General features: G+C 35.0%; 1 protein-coding gene across 1 annotated transcript in view; it reads right to left on the bottom strand.

Annotated features, from left to right (window-relative positions):
- The window catches only part of phf19 (PHD finger protein 19), a 71,301-nt gene that overhangs the window by 51,311 nt on the left and 574 nt on the right, over window positions 1–19,416 (bottom strand). Inside the window, exons 2-6 of the mRNA XM_056463981.1 lie at window positions 14,724–14,929; window positions 11,585–11,666; window positions 7,485–7,580; window positions 4,735–4,829; window positions 2,107–2,255 (exon numbers count right to left, since the gene is read on the bottom strand). Of these exons, the coding sequence (XP_056319956.1) occupies window positions 2,107–2,255; window positions 4,735–4,829; window positions 7,485–7,580; window positions 11,585–11,666; window positions 14,724–14,903 (602 nt within the window). The 5' untranslated portion in view covers window positions 14,904–14,929. The remainder of the gene's footprint in view (window positions 1–2,106; window positions 2,256–4,734; window positions 4,830–7,484; window positions 7,581–11,584; window positions 11,667–14,723; window positions 14,930–19,416) is intronic.

The raw sequence follows: 19,416 nt of genomic DNA, 5'->3' as shown, positions 1-19,416 counted from the left end.
TAATTGGATGTACAAATGTTTCCTCTGTAAAAGAAGTTATGATGGCAAACTTTATTTTATTTATTAAAATAAATTCATTCATTCATTCATTTTCTTTTCAGCTTAGTCCCTTTATTAATCTGGGGTCGCCACAGCGGAATGAACCGCCAATTTATCCAGCATATGTTTTTACGCAGCGGATGCCCTTCCAGCCGCAACCCAACACTGGGAAACATCCATACACTCATTCACACACATACACTACAGATAATTTTTTAGTTTACCCAATTTATCTATACCGCATGTCTTTGGACTTGTGGGGGAAACCGGAGCACCCGGAGGAAATCCATGCGAACACGGGGAGAACATGCAAGTTCCACACAGAAATGCCAGCTGACCCAGCTGAGGCTCGAACCAGCACTACCTACTGCACCACCGCGTTGCTATTAATTTACTTTTTTTTTTATTATTATTATTATCATTATTATTTTGCCCTCATCTGTAAGGGGTTTTAATGTTTAAACATAAATAAATAGAACATAAATAAATAAAAACATAAATAAAAAAAATTAAATATAAGAAAATATATTTTCTTTAAAAAAAATCTTTTTTTTAATTGTATTTTTTAGAAAAATATTTCAACTAAATTTCAACTAAAATTTGTTTTAAATAATCTTGACAATAACACTTTACAATAAGGTCTAATTGGTAAACTTTAGTGAATGCATTACCTAACATTCTCCAACAACATGAAGTAAACATTACAGTATTTATTAATCTTTATATATATATATATATATATATATATATATATATATATATATATATATATATATATATATATATATATATATATATAGTTTATTAAGTTATATTACCAAAGACAATTGTTGTCTTAGTAAAAAGTCCAATCAAACAGGAGTCAATATGCGGAGGATATTTGTATGGCTCATTTTCATGCAGTTACTTTGATGCACTAAAATAACTAAAACTCAACATAAATCAAATTAATTAATAAAAAAATAATTTAGCCAGAGATTTTAAATAACGACAATAAAATTAAGATAATAAAAACAAAAATAAATCACTACAATTTAACTAAATCAAAATAAAAACAGAAAATATTAAAATTAAAATAGATTATGTACAATAATATTATTACATTACTATACATTACTGTACTCTTTACGAACATTAGTTTTATGAAAATTACTTCTAATTGACAGAAATATCTCAGGTTTGATACTAAAGAACACATTTCTAAACGGTTCAGAAAGACATGAAGATGAACAAATGAGAAAATATATGTATTTTATATATTAAATGCTCTGAAAAAATGTTTGTTTATATGGGTGTAATTTAAACAAACAAAAATTCAGTAATGTTCAACTTGATTTGTTTGTTTAAATTTAGCCCAAAGAAATACCTTAAAAAAATCTAGTAAATCCAAGGAACCATCTTTGGTAACACTTTATTTTGATGGTGCATTTGAGTATTAGTAGACTGTCTGCTTAATATCTGCTGACACTGCTCCTTCAACAGATTTTTAACTGACTACAAGAAACTTTGCAAGTACATGTCAACTTACACTAACCCTAACCCCAACCCTAACCCCAATCTAACAGTCTACTTATAATCTAATGAGATTTAGTTGGCATGTAGCTGCAATGAAGCTTAAATTCAACAAACGGACCCTCAAAATAAAGTGTGACCTCATCTTTGAATTATTATTTTTTTAGTGTGTTTATATATTATAAAATATTTACTTCTCGCACATTTCAACAGACAACTTACGTTTTAATAATTATTTTCAATATCAAGTAAAACCAAGACTCAAAAGCAAAAAAAGACTTTGCTGCTTGTTCAAACTACTTATTTAAAATGAGCCGAAAACCCAATTCTTAAGATTTGTTTGGGAAATGTAATTGTTTTGTTCAATCTACTTAAATTTGTTAAGTTAACTTAATTGATTTGTATTGTGATAACATGAATAAATTGTGCAGATCCCTGTGTTTTTTACAGTGCATGTTAAGCTTTTAGACATCCATTCGATTCTTTCCATAACAGTTTGACCTCTAGAAATCAAGTAAGAAAGACTGCAAAAATAAAGAGATGAAGAAGACTCACTGCCCAGGTCCTCCACAATAGCAATAGCACTGCTGATGGTTTGTGCGGTGCAAAGAGTCCCACTCGAGCTCCTCTGGATTATAGGTCAGCACCTGCTTCATGGCCTGCAGATCCTTGGCCAGCTGCCCTTTCTTCAAAGCTCCCCCTTTCTGACACATAAGAAAACACACACACACACACACGTCAGCATTATCACATTCCTCAAACTCATTCATTTATACGCAAGTGGAAAGAGAAAACCAGGGCTCCCACATCACAATTTCCAGGACTTTTCTACTTAAAAATGTGCAGTGTATGTCTATGATTTAACTATGAAGTCAGAAATAAATACACTTTGTAAACTTTATGTCTCACACAGGTGAGTGGGTTTAATAAACCACCTGTAGAAATCACACTCTTTCATCTCTCTGACATTTCCACCAGCTTTTGCACATTTGCACCAGACACTTTCTTACAACCACTCCATATCTCAAAAAAAAAAAAAATGAATGAATGTTTTTTATTTATTTATGAAGTGCCTCACACAGGTGAGTGGGCTTGACAAACCACCCGTAGAAACACTCTTCTCTATAAAAAACACTCTTGCTTACGCTAACACATAATTATATGAGCATGAACAGTTCCTATAACATGGACTTCTTCTGTGTATTGCCTCTTCTTGATGAATCACTGAATGCCTGAATTGTAAGTAGCTTTGCAAAAATCAAATTCTTCAAAGATTCAAAAATGCAGATTCTTTTCGGTGCCAAAACACCGCTGTATATGTTGCTGAGACATTTTCTGCTCTGTCTTTATTTGCAACTACTTTGGTTGATGAAACAAACAAATTATCTCTTGATTAAATATGCTTTTCTAAAAAGTTTTTCTAAATTAAGGAGCCGATCACATATAGTGTGTTTTTTTTACAGACATGTACTGTATGTAGTGCCCCAATCTATTATATGGCAATATATGCAAATTATATATATGACCTACAAGTTCATAACTGAATTTCACATATATAAAGCATGTCATATATGAAACATTCAACCATTGGAATTACAAAGAAGTACATTTCCATTTGAAGTCAGAATTATTAGCCCCCCTGTTTATTTTTTTTTCCAATTTCTGTTTAACGGAGAGAAGATTTGTTCAACACATTTCTAAACATAATACTTTTAATAACGCATTTCTTATAACTGATTTATTTTATATTTGCCATGATGACAGTAAATAATATTTGACTAGATATTTTTCAAGACACTTCTATATAGCTTAGTCACATGTAAAGACTTAACTAGGTTAATTAGGTTAAATAGGCAGGTTAGGGTAATTAGGCAAGTTATTGTATAACGCTGGTTTGTTCTGTAGACAGTCGGAAAAAAAAATTTGCTTAAGGAGGCTAAAAATTTTGACCTTAAAAAGGTTCATAAAAAATTTAAAACTTGCTTTTATTCTAACCGAAATAAAACAAATAAGACTTTCTACAGAAGAAAAAATATCATCAGATATACTGTGAAAATTTTCTCGCTCTGTTAAACATCATCTGTTGTTAGGTAAAAGGCCCCGTGAAGTGCTTTGAAATGTGCATTTTTATTCTATATTTGACAGAATCTAAACTTAAAAACATGAAGGCAGGGCGAGACATATAGTAGCTCCTCCCCTTTAAAAAACAGCCAATAGCATTTCGTTTTTATCACAGCTATGCAAGTGAGAGTGGTTGAGATCAAGCGCAACAAATGAAAAGCAAATGAGAAGCATCTTAAAGGGGTGGGGCGGGGCATGTAAGATACTCGTGGGCATTCGACTGGTCAAAAGATTTGTTGAGAAACTAAGTTTGAGGTGATGTCAAAAAAATTGTTGATTCATTAGGTGAGTGACAAACTGCAAGATTTAGATGTTTATATCTTATAAATGCAAATTTTGTCACTGTTTGGAGCACACTAGATTATAGATATCATTAAGACTAATATGCTAATACTAACACATAAAAAACTTTATTTTAATTTCAATAAATGTTTAAATAAAGCATAAAAACCAAAAGGCCAGAAGGACAGAAATGACCATCAACTTGAAGTGGAAGTCAATGATCACCTACAGTTTCATTCTGGAAGTGATGGAGTTGGGCGAAAACAGCATAAGGGGCAAAAATCTAGCTGTGACAATAAATTCAGCTGTTTATGACTTTACTTAATAAAGAAATAGCATTGTATCGAAAAGGTCGCTGGTTCAAGTACTGGTGTTTCTGTGTGTTGCTTGCATGTTCTCCCCATGTTCACATGGGCTTCCTCAGGATGCTCCGGTTTCCCCCACAGTCCAAAGACTTGCGGTTTAGGTGAATTGAATAAGCTAAATTGCCTGTAGTCTGTGTGTGAGAGTGCGAGAGTGTGTGGGTGTTTCCCAGTAATGGGTTGCGGGCATACACTGTGAAAACATGCTGCATAAGTTGTCAGTTCATTCCACTGTGGCGAAACCTGATAAATAAAGGGACTAAGGAAAATAAACTAATAAAAGAAAATAATCATAAGCATAACTGAGTTTAGAACAAGCATGTAAACACATTTAATAATTCTTCAGGATTTCCAGGTTTTCCAAGAGATGTAGAAATCCTGCAAACAATACACAGACACAAGAATTTGAAGTACTTACTCTCACAGCTAAGGCAAAAATGCACTTTCTGCAGAACCAAGGCGACGGGTCAGCTGAGCTCTCCACCGTGGGCAAGTGGCAGAGCTGGTGAAAGCCTGAAGATGCAAGAGAAGCATGAGGAAGGACAAATATTAGCACACACACACACACACCACAAGAAAAAAAAAAACCACAGATCTACTCAAAGCCAATCAGATGTGTAAATATGAACAGCAGAGCTGAAGTCGACACTAATCCTTGAGACTTCAGAGAGCCACTTCTGCGTCCCCAGCGAGTCATTACTGTAGTGCAGTCTTAGCAAACGCCATCAAAGACACCCAGAATAGTTCTCTATTTGCTTTGTAGACGCCACAGCGTTTATAATGCAAATCACAGCGCATTTTCCACTCCAGTCTTTTAAAATACATTATCACAAGCACATGCTAATCAGTTTTGTCCACAGGCAGAAGACTTCCCCAGTCATTGCGTCATGCAAGAAGTCATGGCAACATTTATATAACTCCATTTCCACTTTTTTTTTTTTGAAGAGTGCTGTTCTATTTTCTACTTATCAAAAAAGGCTCTGGTCCTATAACACTAACATTTTTATTTCTAATTTACAGTGGTCCCTCGTTATTCGCAGGAGTTACATTCTAAAGTAGTCCGCTTTCATTTTTTTTACAATTATTATAGATGATTTAAGGCTGTAAAACCCCTCACTGCACACTTTATACACTTTTCTCAGACAGTCATTGACATTTTCACACTTTTCTCTTTTGTTTAAACACTCTCAAAGTTCAAAGTAAGTCCAGTATTATAAAATAAAACCAAATTTATTTATTTCATAATGGAGCCCTGTAGCCGCGAAAAAAGCATGTCAAATTGCACAAACAAAATCCACGAAACTGCGAGGCCGAGAAAAGGGAACCGTGTTACAGCGAGAGACCACCGCATAGTCTATTCTATTTCTTTATTCTATTTATATTATAAAATGTATAGCTATGTATATTCAGTTGAAGTCAGAATTATTAAACCACCTGAGTTAATAGGCCCCATGTTTATTTTTTCCCTAATTTCTGCTTAACGGTGAGAAGATTGTTTCAACAAATATCTAAACATAATAGTTTTAATAGCTCATTTCTAATAACTGATTTATTTTATCTTTGCCATGATGACAGTAAATAACTGTAACCAGATATTTTTTATAAGACACTTCTATTCAGCTTAATAATAAGCTTGTCTAGCATGCTGTCCCGGGAGAGAGTCTTGAGCTCATAAGATTCTCGAGCCCGGGGCTCCCTCCCGTTGCAAGGCGAGAGGGGAGTTTGAGCTCAGGTAGAACTCCCCTGCTTTAGTAACTAATGAACAGACAGCGATTGCTCTTAAGAGATAACTACTTACTAGAAGCATGTCTATGGTGCCGATTTGGTTTAGTCAATTAACTTAAGTTGCATGTTTTTGGACGGCGGGAGAAAACCGGGGAACCCGGTCGTTCCTGAATCTCCTGTGTTTCCTATGTTCTTCCATATGAGTGTTTATCATTAAATCTACGTGTTTGATAACTCCTGCGATCATTTGCCTTGCCGGGAGAGCCCAGGCGTGACAATAAAATGCAAAAACATACAAAATAATTATATTTACAAGTGTTTTATACACAAACATTATCATTGTATGCACAAATATATTTTGAATGTATGTATTTATATATATATATTTATTCATTTTCTTGTCAGCTTAGTCCCTTTATTAATTCGGGGTCGCCACAGCAGAATGAACCGCCAACTTATCCAGCACGTTTTTATGCAGCAGATGCCCTTCCAGCTGCAACCCATCTTATTCACACTCATACACTATGGACAATTTAGCCTACCCAATTCACCTGTACCGCATGTCTTTGGGGGAAACCGGAGCACCCGGAGGAAACCCACACGAACGCAGGGAGAACATGCAAACTCCACACAGAAACGACAACTGACCCAGCTGAGGCTCGAACCAGTGACCTTCTTGCTGTGAGGCAACAGCACTACCTACTGCGCCACTGCATTGCCGTATATATATAATTTCTATTTATGATGACTATATTATATTTATTTAATGATAAAAATGTCATTTTGACAACTCGTCCAAAATTCTGATTATTGTATGTTGATAAATGATTAATTAACTGAAAATATATGTGTAATGAAACGGGCAGATTTTGCATTACAAATAGTTGAAATCCATTATTTAAAAATAAAAATAACAAAAACACAGGTCATGGTCACCCCTTGTGGACTGTAGGCATAGTGTGGTTTAGTAGTTGGTAAGATGTTTTGGTGCACAGTAAATCAGTTACCCAATCATCTCACTCAAACAAACAACAACAACAACTATTATTACTATTATTTAATTACAATTATATTAATATAGTTTTTTTTCCAACTAAATATATTACTTACAACTAATATAGTAATACATTATATTACTACCAACCATTACTATAATTGCCTCAAAAAATATCATTATAAATAGCTACACACCTTTAACCACAATACACCTCAACACACCTACAATGCATCTCAATCCACCTATATAACGTTTCTTTAAGTATGAGTAATAATAACACCGATTCTCTCCTTTGCAAGCTCCACTAATAAGGTTTACATTTGAGTCAATAGTTCTTCAAATGAATCATTACTTTCTCCGAGCAGAAACAAGCTGTTCATTGAGATACATCCCGGTTTCCTGATGAGCCTGGATACAGACAGCACTGATGTCTGCTTCACACTCACCTATTCCACACTTTCCGCAGATAAGAATTTCATTACCAGGAACCAGAGACATGTCGGAACACACTGAGCATTTGGGTTCTTCCCCTGGGATTCCAGCTGTGCAAAAGAGGGAGAGAATAAAGCTTCAGTTCCTCTGCCACAAAGCACCAATACCATACTGCCACAAAGACATCTCGCAGGACACACTGACATATCACACAACATATCTGCTTTCTGGATTGCTGATGGATTATTCCTATTTAGCTTTTTTTCAGTATGTGATGACTGTGTTTCAAATTATGGGTTGAACTTGTGGTTTAGGAAGCTTCAATTTTAAAAAATTTACTTCGAAAATAATAATATTAAATAAATAACATTAAGCAGTGTTGGGTGCAATTAGTTATAAAGCAACTACTTATCGTAATTAAATGTAATGTAGGGGATTACTTTCAGCTTCTAGGTAATTTAGCTACAGTTATTCAACAGTTCTATATAAATCAATTCAGTGAATCTGAGAAAGTGTTCTCTTGCTGAACAATATATATTTTTTAAGGTTATATTAAACAAGAAACTTATATTAAACAAGAACTGAGTAAGAAATTAATGATAATATACACTTTGGAATGTACAGCGGGGAAATAAGCATTGAACACGTCATGTTTTTTCCTGGGAATAATGTTTCTAAAAGAGCTGTTGACATGGATTTGAACTAGGAGTGGGCGATATGGAAATATATCATATCACGATTTTTTCTGGGGAAATCACAATGCACGATTTTTATCCCGATTCTTTTTCAAGTTGGTTTTTTTAAGACTATTTTGCAAATTACAAAGGTACAATACAACCTTTTAAAGGTTACCGACAATAAATCAATCGTAAAAATAGTGTCAATGTTATTAAAAGGCACACACAATATATCAATTAATCTATCCAATAGGACTCTAGACTAACTTTTTGCCTTGGTGCACCTTTTTTCTTTGGTGCACCACGCATTGCAATGAATGTATACAATTGTATATTTATATTAAAGATAAATAAGGCAAAAATATAAGAATGATACTTTTTAGTTTTTTACACCAACAAAAATATCTTGTGGTAGTGCACTTGTACAATAAAAATATTTGTAATTGTAACATTCAACATGCAATAAAGTTCCATAAAAATAAATAAATAAATAAATTAAAAAACTGCATATTCTTTACAAGTAAAATTAAGTTTTATACCCGGCATATGCCTAAATCCAAAAAGCACTAAATAATTTATATATTTATAAATCACACTAATTAAACTAATTAACTACATATTAAATAGGCTATACAATCTTATTCTCTGATTAAAACATCCAGACACTGATACGTAAACGTCAAGTTGCGAAACTGAGGCCGGTACCAGCTGAAGCCCTTGCGAAATGTCAAAATAAAGCACGGAAATTAACAGGTTATGTCTTTCAGCCAAAAAGTCTATCAGTAGCATATCTGTAAAAACGCAATCAGAGCCAATGTTATGTAGAAGTTGTGTCGCCTAAACGGCTATTAAATTTCTAATAAAATTAAAACCAAAATACAATTCATTGCATTTTTTGTTTGATAAAAATCTACGGAAACAAAATAAAATCAAAAGGTGGTTAGTTTGTAATTTGTTTTAATATTAATAAAAATCATGCTTAGACTATTTAAGCTTAACGGCTATATGCTGCCAATAGGCCATTAATAAATATTATTTTACTGTGTACTGGGTTATAATGTATATTTTAAAATAAAAAAACTAAATATAGCATGTCTCACTGTCATTTAAACATGTAATTCATAACACATCAGAACTGTAGACCTGAGTGTGTAAATTGTATACTGGGGGCGTTGGTCAATAGCCTACAGCACATAGCGCTATTGAACTAATATCTAAAATATTAAAAAAATCTCAGACAAAAAAATAAAACTGGTTGCATGTTTCAACTGGTTGCAATCAACTGCTGCTGGTGAGCGAGAGCGCGCGAAAGTGCAAAGCCTGTATAGATATAACCAAAAGCAAGTTCATATTATACATTTTTCATTAACAATACTTATCGAAAATACCCCTTGAATAGAATTTTTTTAGTTGCACTAATGAGAAATCAGGGCACTCTAGAGCCCTGCAATACTTTGTAATAAAATAACGTTATTAACCGGTATTTTTTCTAGAAAACTTAGAAAAGTTTTCGCAATGTTTTGTTTAATAAGGAACGCAATAACAGAAACTAAAAAAATATAAATTCTGCTCGGAGTGAACGGAATGGATTTTTTTTTTTTTTCGGTTTTAAGTCCTGCTATATATGGCGATACAATGATTTTTCTGAAAAAGTCATTTTTATCATCCACGATCAATTATTGTGTTATCGCACAGCCCTAATTTGAACCAGATTGTGGTAAAAACCCAAACAATACAAACATAAAAATAAAACAAAAAAAATATTTTTGTATTTCTTTACTTTATTTCATATTTTCTATTGGATTCAACTCAGGTGATTGGCTGGGCCATTCTACAGCTTGATTTTCTGAAAGCATTTGAGAGTTTCCTTGGCTGTGTTTTGGATCATTGTCTTGCTGAACTGTTCACTCTGGTTTCATCTTCATCATCCTGCTAATATTGATGCTGAACTGAAGCAGCTAATATTAATTTACAATGACAAAGGGCAGAGGGTGGCTGAAGAACTACTGAGTGATTTCAGATGCTGTCTGGGCTTTCACTGCCTTTCTACACCTCCCTTTCTTCATGTGTTCAGTACTTTTTCCCTGCGTCATTTCATTTTATTACACATAACTTCATTTGTAAACTAATTAGATTTGTTTTCTTTGCATATATGGATTTATTAGGTTGTTACCAATATCCAGGGAAAATGTCAAGTCAACAGCACCTTTAGAAACATGTTTTCGGTGAAAAATGATGATGTGTTCAATACTTATTTTCCCTGCTGTATGTGTTTTGAAACATATAATGTTTAATAGGTTTAAGTGTTAATTTTTATTAAATAAAACTAAAAGGCCCCGTGTTAAAGAATTAAAAGCTTTATTTCTATAGTCTATGCATTGAGATTATTATGTTTTTTTAATATTGAGTCAAGTATTTTAATTACAGTAGTTACTGAGTAATGTAGTTACTTTTCAGACAATGTAAATAGAAATTTAAATACACATTAAATGATGTAATTAGTAATTAACTATTCATTTTTTAAGTAACTTACCTAATGCTGGCAACAAATAATCCATATTGATAGTGAAAACTGAGTAAGAGGTACAGTTTGATTTGTGCTCTCCTTTTATTCGTCATAAAAATAATGTTATGCTTGGTATTTTTATGCGACATTTTTATCACAATGCAAAACTCTTTTGAGCTCACTGTGTTTTATTACTCCAGATTATTTAGTTGTGTCTTCCCAGTACAACAACAGTACAGTAATATATGTCTTTAGCTGCGTCCCAAATGGCACACTGTACACAATGCACAATGTACTTATGCACTTACTCACTCAACAGCATAATATATGTATGTAGTGTCGTCTGAAATGGAACAGTTTTTTTACTAAGCGCTAATTCAAACCATTTCCCTGATGACGTTTGACGGTTGCCAAATTAGTGAAATAAATGACCAAACTACCAAATAATACCTGCCATGAGTATAACCGCATTCACCATCGGGAGGCGCTATAATCACTCTCATAGGAGAATTTTGCTTTCACAATCCAAAACAAATTAAGTCATCCAACATCAGTGCCCGAAAGCTCCACCCCTTCCATTACAAAGCAGCAGCCACTGAGTATGTCCAACATTCCACACTTCATTTTAACGGTTGAATAAGTGCATCATCCAAGTAATTAAAGTGCACTTATTATTTTTAGAGTTTTCAGTGTGAATGCACTACTTACACTATTTATACTGCAAAATGGCGTAGAATAGTGCATAAGTATGCGATTTGGGACGCACCTAGAAATATTCTGCATTTGAATATTTGATGGATGTATTATGAGGAGAGTCTCGACACCTCATCCTTTGTTTTTTAATTATTAACAGATTGTATACAGTTATATTTCACATGAAGCATCACAGGGCATAGGAAAAATGTGGATAGTTAAGAAACAAACTTCTTACCATGCTGTATGTCTTTCCAAAGAACCCAGAACTTGGAGTTGTCTTCAAACGACACAAAGCAGCTCTGTTTTGAGGTGCTCACCTATGGGGAAATGGAATGAGGAACGTTCATATTATAAAATTCGAGCATAAAAAAAAACAAAACATAAATATGCTTTCGTCAAATGAATTATTTATGATTAAGAGTGCATGCTATCAGGTCATGAACATCTCTTTTAGGCTTTCCTCCTGAGACCCAGCGATTCATTTTTGTCCACTGTAGGGGACATTAATTTTTGGGAATTTCACATGGCACAGTTTTATCTATCTGGCTGCTCTTAAAGTGGACATCCTGGGCTTTCAAAGCACAGTGTGATTTTTCTTTTCAACAAAGACATTTCTTTCTTTCTTTTTTGTAACACATGTACTCTGAAAGCTACATCAGGAAATTGTGAATGCCTTTTCAAATGGGTAAAACATGAACAGTACTGCAATTAAATATGACATTTTTGGTACAAATAAACACTGTCATTATAAAAAAAATTCCCCATTGAAAGTTACCATTCAAAATACATTCATAAAATAAAAAATCTAAATAAATTTTGAAATGTTGTTAATAACAGTATAATATTTACTGTATTAGATACAGCATTTATTATATTTACACATTTTTAAAAAATGTCAGAGTTGGAATGAACAATATTTATTGTCCGGGATAATGTTGTAAAAGATTTAAGGATGTCCAAGCTGATATTAAAGAGTATGTCACTTAATTTGCAAAAAATTAAACAGTCTAGAAGCATTTACTGGGTAAAAATGCAGCTAAAATTACCTTAGAACTCAATTTATAAATGCTAAATAAATTATACTGAGTGAGTCACATTTTAGAATATCACATCATTTTCTAAAACATATTAGGGCTGGGTGATAAATCAGTTTTATTGATTAACTCGAGTGTGAAGTTTACATCGATTTGTTTGAATAAAAATCAGTTTTTATTCTAACATGTGACGCTCTCCTCTGGGCTCCTGTAGTTCCCCCCGCATTGCCATAAAAACACATAAACAACATGTAGTGAGCAGAAGAGAACTCAGAGAAATGTTGCTCTTCGAAATTACATGACATAAAAAAAAAAAATTTAAAACACGGACGTACAAACACCCACCAAAAAATACAGCATAATTCCCTGCATTTCGTTGCACCTGCATTTCGTTGCCTTGTACTTGTACATGTGTGATGACAATAAATTGAATCTAATCTAATCTAATCTAATCTAATAATTCAGGGCTCACAGTCATTCAAGGCGAAACACACTAATTTGAAACTGCACTACACACCTTGTATTTCTCACAGTGAGAAGTAATGGATAATACAAGTAATAGAAAAGTTAAATAGAAGAGTTAAACAGAGCTTTACCATTTTTGAATCTGTTTAACCAATCTCCAGGTCTGACAAGAGCACTTTTAGCTTAGCTTAGCTTAGCTTAGCATAAATCACTGATTATTGGATGACACTATTAGCATCTCACTCAAAAAATAATAATAATAAAAAAAGAGTTTCAATGATTTTCCTATTTAAAGCTTAATTTTTCTGTAGTTACAGTACATTGTGTACTAAGACCGACTTCAAATCAGATTCAATGGCTTATACTAAGGTAAGCTAACAGTGTTCCCAGCAAACCAGGAGATCGGCTGAATAGATTCAAAAATGGTACAACTCCACTCTAGGTGACTTGAAAATTCTTTTCACCAAACAAAATGTAATATTCCTTTAAAGCACACATAAAATCCAAACTAACCATATTAATTTTGTTAGCTCACGTTGCTAGTTTTGTGGTAAACAATTTTCTGAGAAATGATGTTTGCTATTGTAACCTTTAACTGAAATCTGACAATTTTCCTGTTTGTTTTCAGTTAAATTCTCAGATTACGTCTGTCTGAGGTGTTGGGCGTGGCTGACATACTTAACCACGCCCCTCCAACTGTCAGTTTTAACAGCGCCAAAGAGCTTAGAATCACCAAGAGGCAGAATATTGTTTTAAAATGTTACTTTTCAAAGGGGATGTACTCATTTTAACTCTTGTTTATCTCAATATTTTTATTCATTCTGTCTATTGTTAGTTATCCGTGGTGTTTTCCTATTGGAATTTTCATTCCAAAATGGCGGCTGCGTGACACACAGCATCTAATGACTCTTTCCCAAATAACAACAGAGTGTGGCCTCTTAGTGATTCTATGCTCTTTGACAGCACTATGATAACAAACAGAAATGGTGAGGAGGAGGTGTCTGTTAGGTTGTAATAACTCTCTCGAAGTGAGGTTTATTTATAAACTAACTTCGAGAGGATCACGTGCTTATGATCAACACGGCTGGCTCCTCATTAGCTTCGTAATCTGACCCATTAGATGATTACGGAAGCATTATAAATAACCAGAGTTTTTCACTCCAATTTTCTTCGTCTTGAAGCTTCCCCCCTTCCACCCCTACTTCCTCCCCCTTTTCTGATAGGGCGACATGGTGGCCCAGTGGCTAGCACTGTTGCCTCACAGCAAGAACACCGCCGCTCTAACCTCTTATTGGGCTGGTTGGTGTTTCTGTGCCGAGTTTGCATGTTCTCCCCGTGTTTGCGTGGGTTTCCCCCGGGTTCCCCGGTTTCCTCCCACCGTCCAAAAACAAACCATAGCCAATCGACTAAACCAATTATCACCTAAAACAACTTTAGTTTACACTTCTCACACGGCGACAAGCAGGGGAGTTCTCGAGACCTACCTGAGCTCGAGCTTCCCTCTCGCCCTTCTAACGAGAGGGAGCCCCGGGCTCGAGGATATTATGAGCTCAGGGCTCTCTCCCGGGACAGCATGCCAAATACGCTTTATTGATTATCAGCTAAGTGTGAACTCTTGAAACCCTATTACATCCAATCAGCTTGCAGTAAAAAAACATGCCACGCCCACTGTATTCTCATCAAATATTCCATTTCTCTAAGAATTGCATCACAATACGAAATTAAAAAACGATCACAGCTTCCGGTTCATTCAGACTATTAAGCCAGGTCAAATCAAATGATCAATTTTTTTTGTCAAAAATGCAAATGATGTAGAGTACAGTGTGTTTTCTGTGCATTCAGCTCAGGTGTATATAAAGAGTATCAATTACTCACTCTCTGAATTTTGCCCAGGTAATAAAGGCCATCAGACCAGCGGCAGAGCACATACTGGCCCACAGTCAAGCTGGTCTCCTGGTCACAGATGCTTTTCTCTATATTAGGATGAAGGTGCTTGGGTTCTAGAGATTCCGACCCGGCTGTCAGATATCCGTCCCGACAGGCCGACTCCAACATGCTGACGTTACACACACCTATAGTTCCTGCGGGACAAAAAGACAAAGAACAAAAGGAGATTTGTAACATGCGATGCTTATCAGAGATGTGAAAAGTGTGATTCTTTGCATAATACATCATATGAACACAATCTCTTGTGTAGAAATGATTTAAATATGGAAAGTTTACTGACTAGTGACCGCACATCTTAGAAAAAACAAACTCACACAGGAGACAAAGTAAATAAATAATGTTATAATATGGGGTATTGCCCACTGGTTAATTCATTTGCATTTATGCACACAATGGCAGCAAGCTCTGGTTAAAGTTTTTACCTCTGTGGCAGTTTTTGCATACACAAATATACATACAGTATACATGAAAAAAGAACTGCAAGTAACACGTACCAAGCTGAGATATGCATATGAAGTTTGACGATTTGTCATCTAGTTTTCAGGCAAATTCATGGGTCTAAGCATGATACACAGTGTGGCCTTACATAACATCTTCTTAAGTCTTCAACAGTGTCTCATTTTATTATGTTTCTTTATTTAACCAGATAAAACCCATTGAGATCAAGATCTCATTTACAAGGGTGACCTGGATAAGAGGTCAACAGCACACGACTTATGAAAAAATAATAATAATATTAATAATAAGTGAAGTTTATTTGTAAACAAATTTCGAGAGAATCACATGCTTATGATTTACCATGGCTGGTCTCGCATTAACTAATCACGATCTCCCAATCGTATGATTTCCCACGTACTATAAATAACCACAGTTTCAGTCCACAGTTATCTTCGTAAGGAAGAAACCCCCCTTTCCTCCCTTCTCCTCCTTTCCATAGATCGGGCGGCACGGCAGCCCAGTGATTAGCACTGTTGCTCCACAGCAAGAACACTGCCAGCCCTGGTCCTCGCCAGGCTGGTGGATGTTTCTGTGCGGAGTTTGTATGTTCTCCCCGTGTCCGCGTGGGTTTCCTCTGGTATCCTCCCATCATCCAAAGATATACGTAATTCATAACAGATTAAGCAATTCAGGCACTAGACTAACTCCCTTCCTCCTTAAGTGTTTCCTTAGCTACCGCAGCCAGGGAGTTTGAGATCTACCTAAGCTCAAGCTCCCCTCTCGCTCTATGATCGGGAGGGACCCCTTGGCCCGAGGATCCATATACAGTCCAAATACAGTTTAGTTGTTCAGCTATACCACAGTACAATATGTTAAAAACACATACATTGAGAAATGGACTGTTGTTGTTTGTTAAAAAGAATAGAGCGAAAAGATTTGATTGGGATGAGCTCACATTTTTTTAGATCAGACTGAAGAGTATTCCAGGATAAGGGGGCGGCTTAACTAAAGGCTCGCCTCCCCATTTCAGTTTCACCCCGGGGAACAGTTAAATGATAAGATTCACTTGAACATAGGGCATACTGACTTTTTGACTTATGAAAAAGTGAACTTAGGTGTGAAGGTACCAGACCCAGAAGAGCCTTGTAGACCAAAGTCATCCAGTGGGTGTACCTTCTTACATTCAGAGAGGGCCACTCAGCTTTGACATACAGTTCACAATGGTGAGTTAGTCTCTGACAGCCTGTAACAAACCTCAGAGCACTGTGATAAACAGAGTTTAAGGGCTGAAGACATGTGGTTGAAGCATTCATATATAAAACATCACCATAGTCAATCAATGGTAAAAATGTTTCAGACACCAAATGTTAAGAGCTTTAAGAGAAAAGCAGGATGCATTTCGATAGTAAATCCCAAGCTTAACTCTCAATTTTCAAACCAAATTTGCTACCTCATTTTTAATCTCGTATTACAATTACATTAAATGTAGTTTTGTAATACAATGACACACGCCTTTATAGCATAGAACAAAACTGCTTTTACGAACAATCATCTATTAGAAACAGCAAAATAGCTGCAAACTACAGCTACAGTACTGCAAAAGTGAATTTCATTCATTCATTTTCTGTTCAGCTTAGTCCTTTTATTAATCAGCGGTCACCACAGTGGAATGAACCACCAATCTAGTATATGTTTTATGCAGCGGATGCCCTTCAAGCTGCAACCCAGTACTGGTAAACACCCATACACACTCTTTCACAAATATACACTACGGCCAATTTAGTTTATTCAATTCACCCATAGTGCATGTCTTTGGACTGTGGGGGAAACCGGAGCACCCGGAGGAAACCTAGGAAACCTACGCCAACATAGGGAGAACTTGCGAACTTGAAATGCCACAGAAATGCCAACTGACCCAGCCAGGACGACCTTCTTGCTGTTAGGCGATCGTGCTACCCACTGCGTCACCGTGACACCCCAAAAGTGAATTTATTATTTATAATTTTAAAATATTTTTACATACAACTTGATTGTATGGCGACGCAGTGGCGCAGTGGTAGTGCTGTCGCCTCACAGCAAGAAGGTCGCTGGTTCGAGCCTCAGCTGGATCAGATGGCATTTCTGTGTGGAGTTTGTATGTTCTCCCTGCGTTTGCTCCGGTTTCCTCCAGGTGCTCCAGTTTCTCCCACAGTCCAAACACATGTGGAATTGGTGAATTGGGTAGGCTAAATTGTCAGTAGTGTATGAGTGTGTATGGATGTTTCCCAGAGATGGGTTGCAGCTGGAAGGGCATCCGCTGCGTAAAACATGTACTGGATAAGTTGTCGGTTCGTTCCGCTGTGGCGACCCCGGATTAATAAAGGGACTAAGCCGACAAGAAAATGAATGAAAGAATGGATTTGATTGTGATGTACCTTCACGTACTGTCAAAGAAAGAGTTTGCTTTTAATTTTATTTAATAATAATATTTAATAATTTTAATAATATTATTTAATAATAAATTGTGGAGATGCACATCGATGAATTTGCTATTCAGTGTTTGGACTTTCAGCAGTAAAAAAATTAAATCACACTGAACTGAACTAAACTGAACTGAACATTAACTCTGAAAACTGGACTGACACAGTTTCAATTTACTAGAACTTCTGTTAAGCTGCTTTGACACAATCTACATTGTAAAAGCGCTATAGAAATAAAGATGAATTGAATTGAATTAATAATGTATTGTGGGCATGGGCCGGTTTCTGACGGTGTGATAACCTTGGATAAAAACATCACGATTTCATGGTATTGTGATAACTGCTCTTAAAAAAGGTTATTTTTAAATGTCTGGGTAAAAAAAAACTATTTATATAACAAAATATATATTTCACTTTACATTAAAATATTTGTTTACAGAAGAACCAAGAAATGCATGTTATATTATAACGTTATACAATAAAATATTAGTTACAAGAGATACGAGAGTTACTTTATTTAGAAGAGATACGGCTTATATTATACTTTTAATATGAAAAACATTAAAAATATTTTATTTTGTTTCCAAAAGTGCAAGTTACTTATTTTCACTTTTTAAAATAAGAATAAAAGTGACTGTTGGTTTTAGGCAATGTGTGTTTTAATTTCAGTTGTTCAACGTTGATGTTCAATAAATAATCATAGATAGTAGATAGCGTGTGTTTCCTTCAATTATTTAAACATCAAGTAATGCACCCTTCATTCAAAGTGAGAAATTTTACTGTACAAAACTTGATCGCCTATGAGAGCAAAAAAGTAAAATAATCGTTCATTAATTGTTATCAAATCGAAATGTTCAATTAATCGAGATTTTGATTTTAGGTCAAATCGCCCAGCCCTACCCCGTAGTGGATGAAAACATCCCCAACAGCACACAAGGGCTGAGCAAACATCAGTTTGAAACAACTAGAACTATAATAATACTAATAATTATTTCAATCACTATTAAAGACATTAATTTTTAATATTTAATGCATTGTGTGTACACATTCAGTGATTCATTAACTCATTTATAACTATTTTCGCCACCTACTGGTGCCTGGAGGTAAAACAGAAATAAAAATGTGAAACATTCAAATCAGTGAGAGGTTTGCAAACAATACAAAATACAGTGGGTGATAAACAGATTCTCTAGTAACACATCTATTTATCCAAACAGATTAATAAATGCATTAATAAATGCATTATTGTATAAGAATGAATTCCCTAAATTAATGTTAATATTTTGTTAATTTGCTTCTTTTATAAATGTAAAAAAGGTAGTTTTCTTACAATTCAACAAAAAAATTTTCTCCCACATAACGTGTGTTTAGAGCCCCTCAAAGTGACCCAGGTCAGTATGCACTATATCTGCATGATGGTTTATGACAACCTTGCAGGACTTGTGTAGAACTGCAAATATGTTCGTTCAACCACAACAGCTCTATGGGGAATATTGCCTGACTCATTCTCGACCCTGATGACTCAAAAGGGAGCAGAAAAGCAGAGTCGCTTTACTCAGTCAGGATATAACGTTAAACCAGACCCTTTTTAAACAAATACTCACATGAATCGAAACCAGACGGCGGTGCTATAAACTATACGAATAAAACATGCATGCAAACTTTAGCCAAGTGACAGAAAACAACGGAAAATCCTAGCAATGGCTCTAAATGCATGCACTAAT

This window comes from Danio aesculapii, chromosome 8 (assembly GCF_903798145.1).
Source record: "Danio aesculapii chromosome 8, fDanAes4.1, whole genome shotgun sequence".
NCBI lineage: Eukaryota > Metazoa > Chordata > Actinopteri > Cypriniformes > Danionidae > Danio > Danio aesculapii.
Note: the sequence above shows the minus strand (reverse complement) of the source record. Positions and strands in the feature narration are given on the sequence as shown.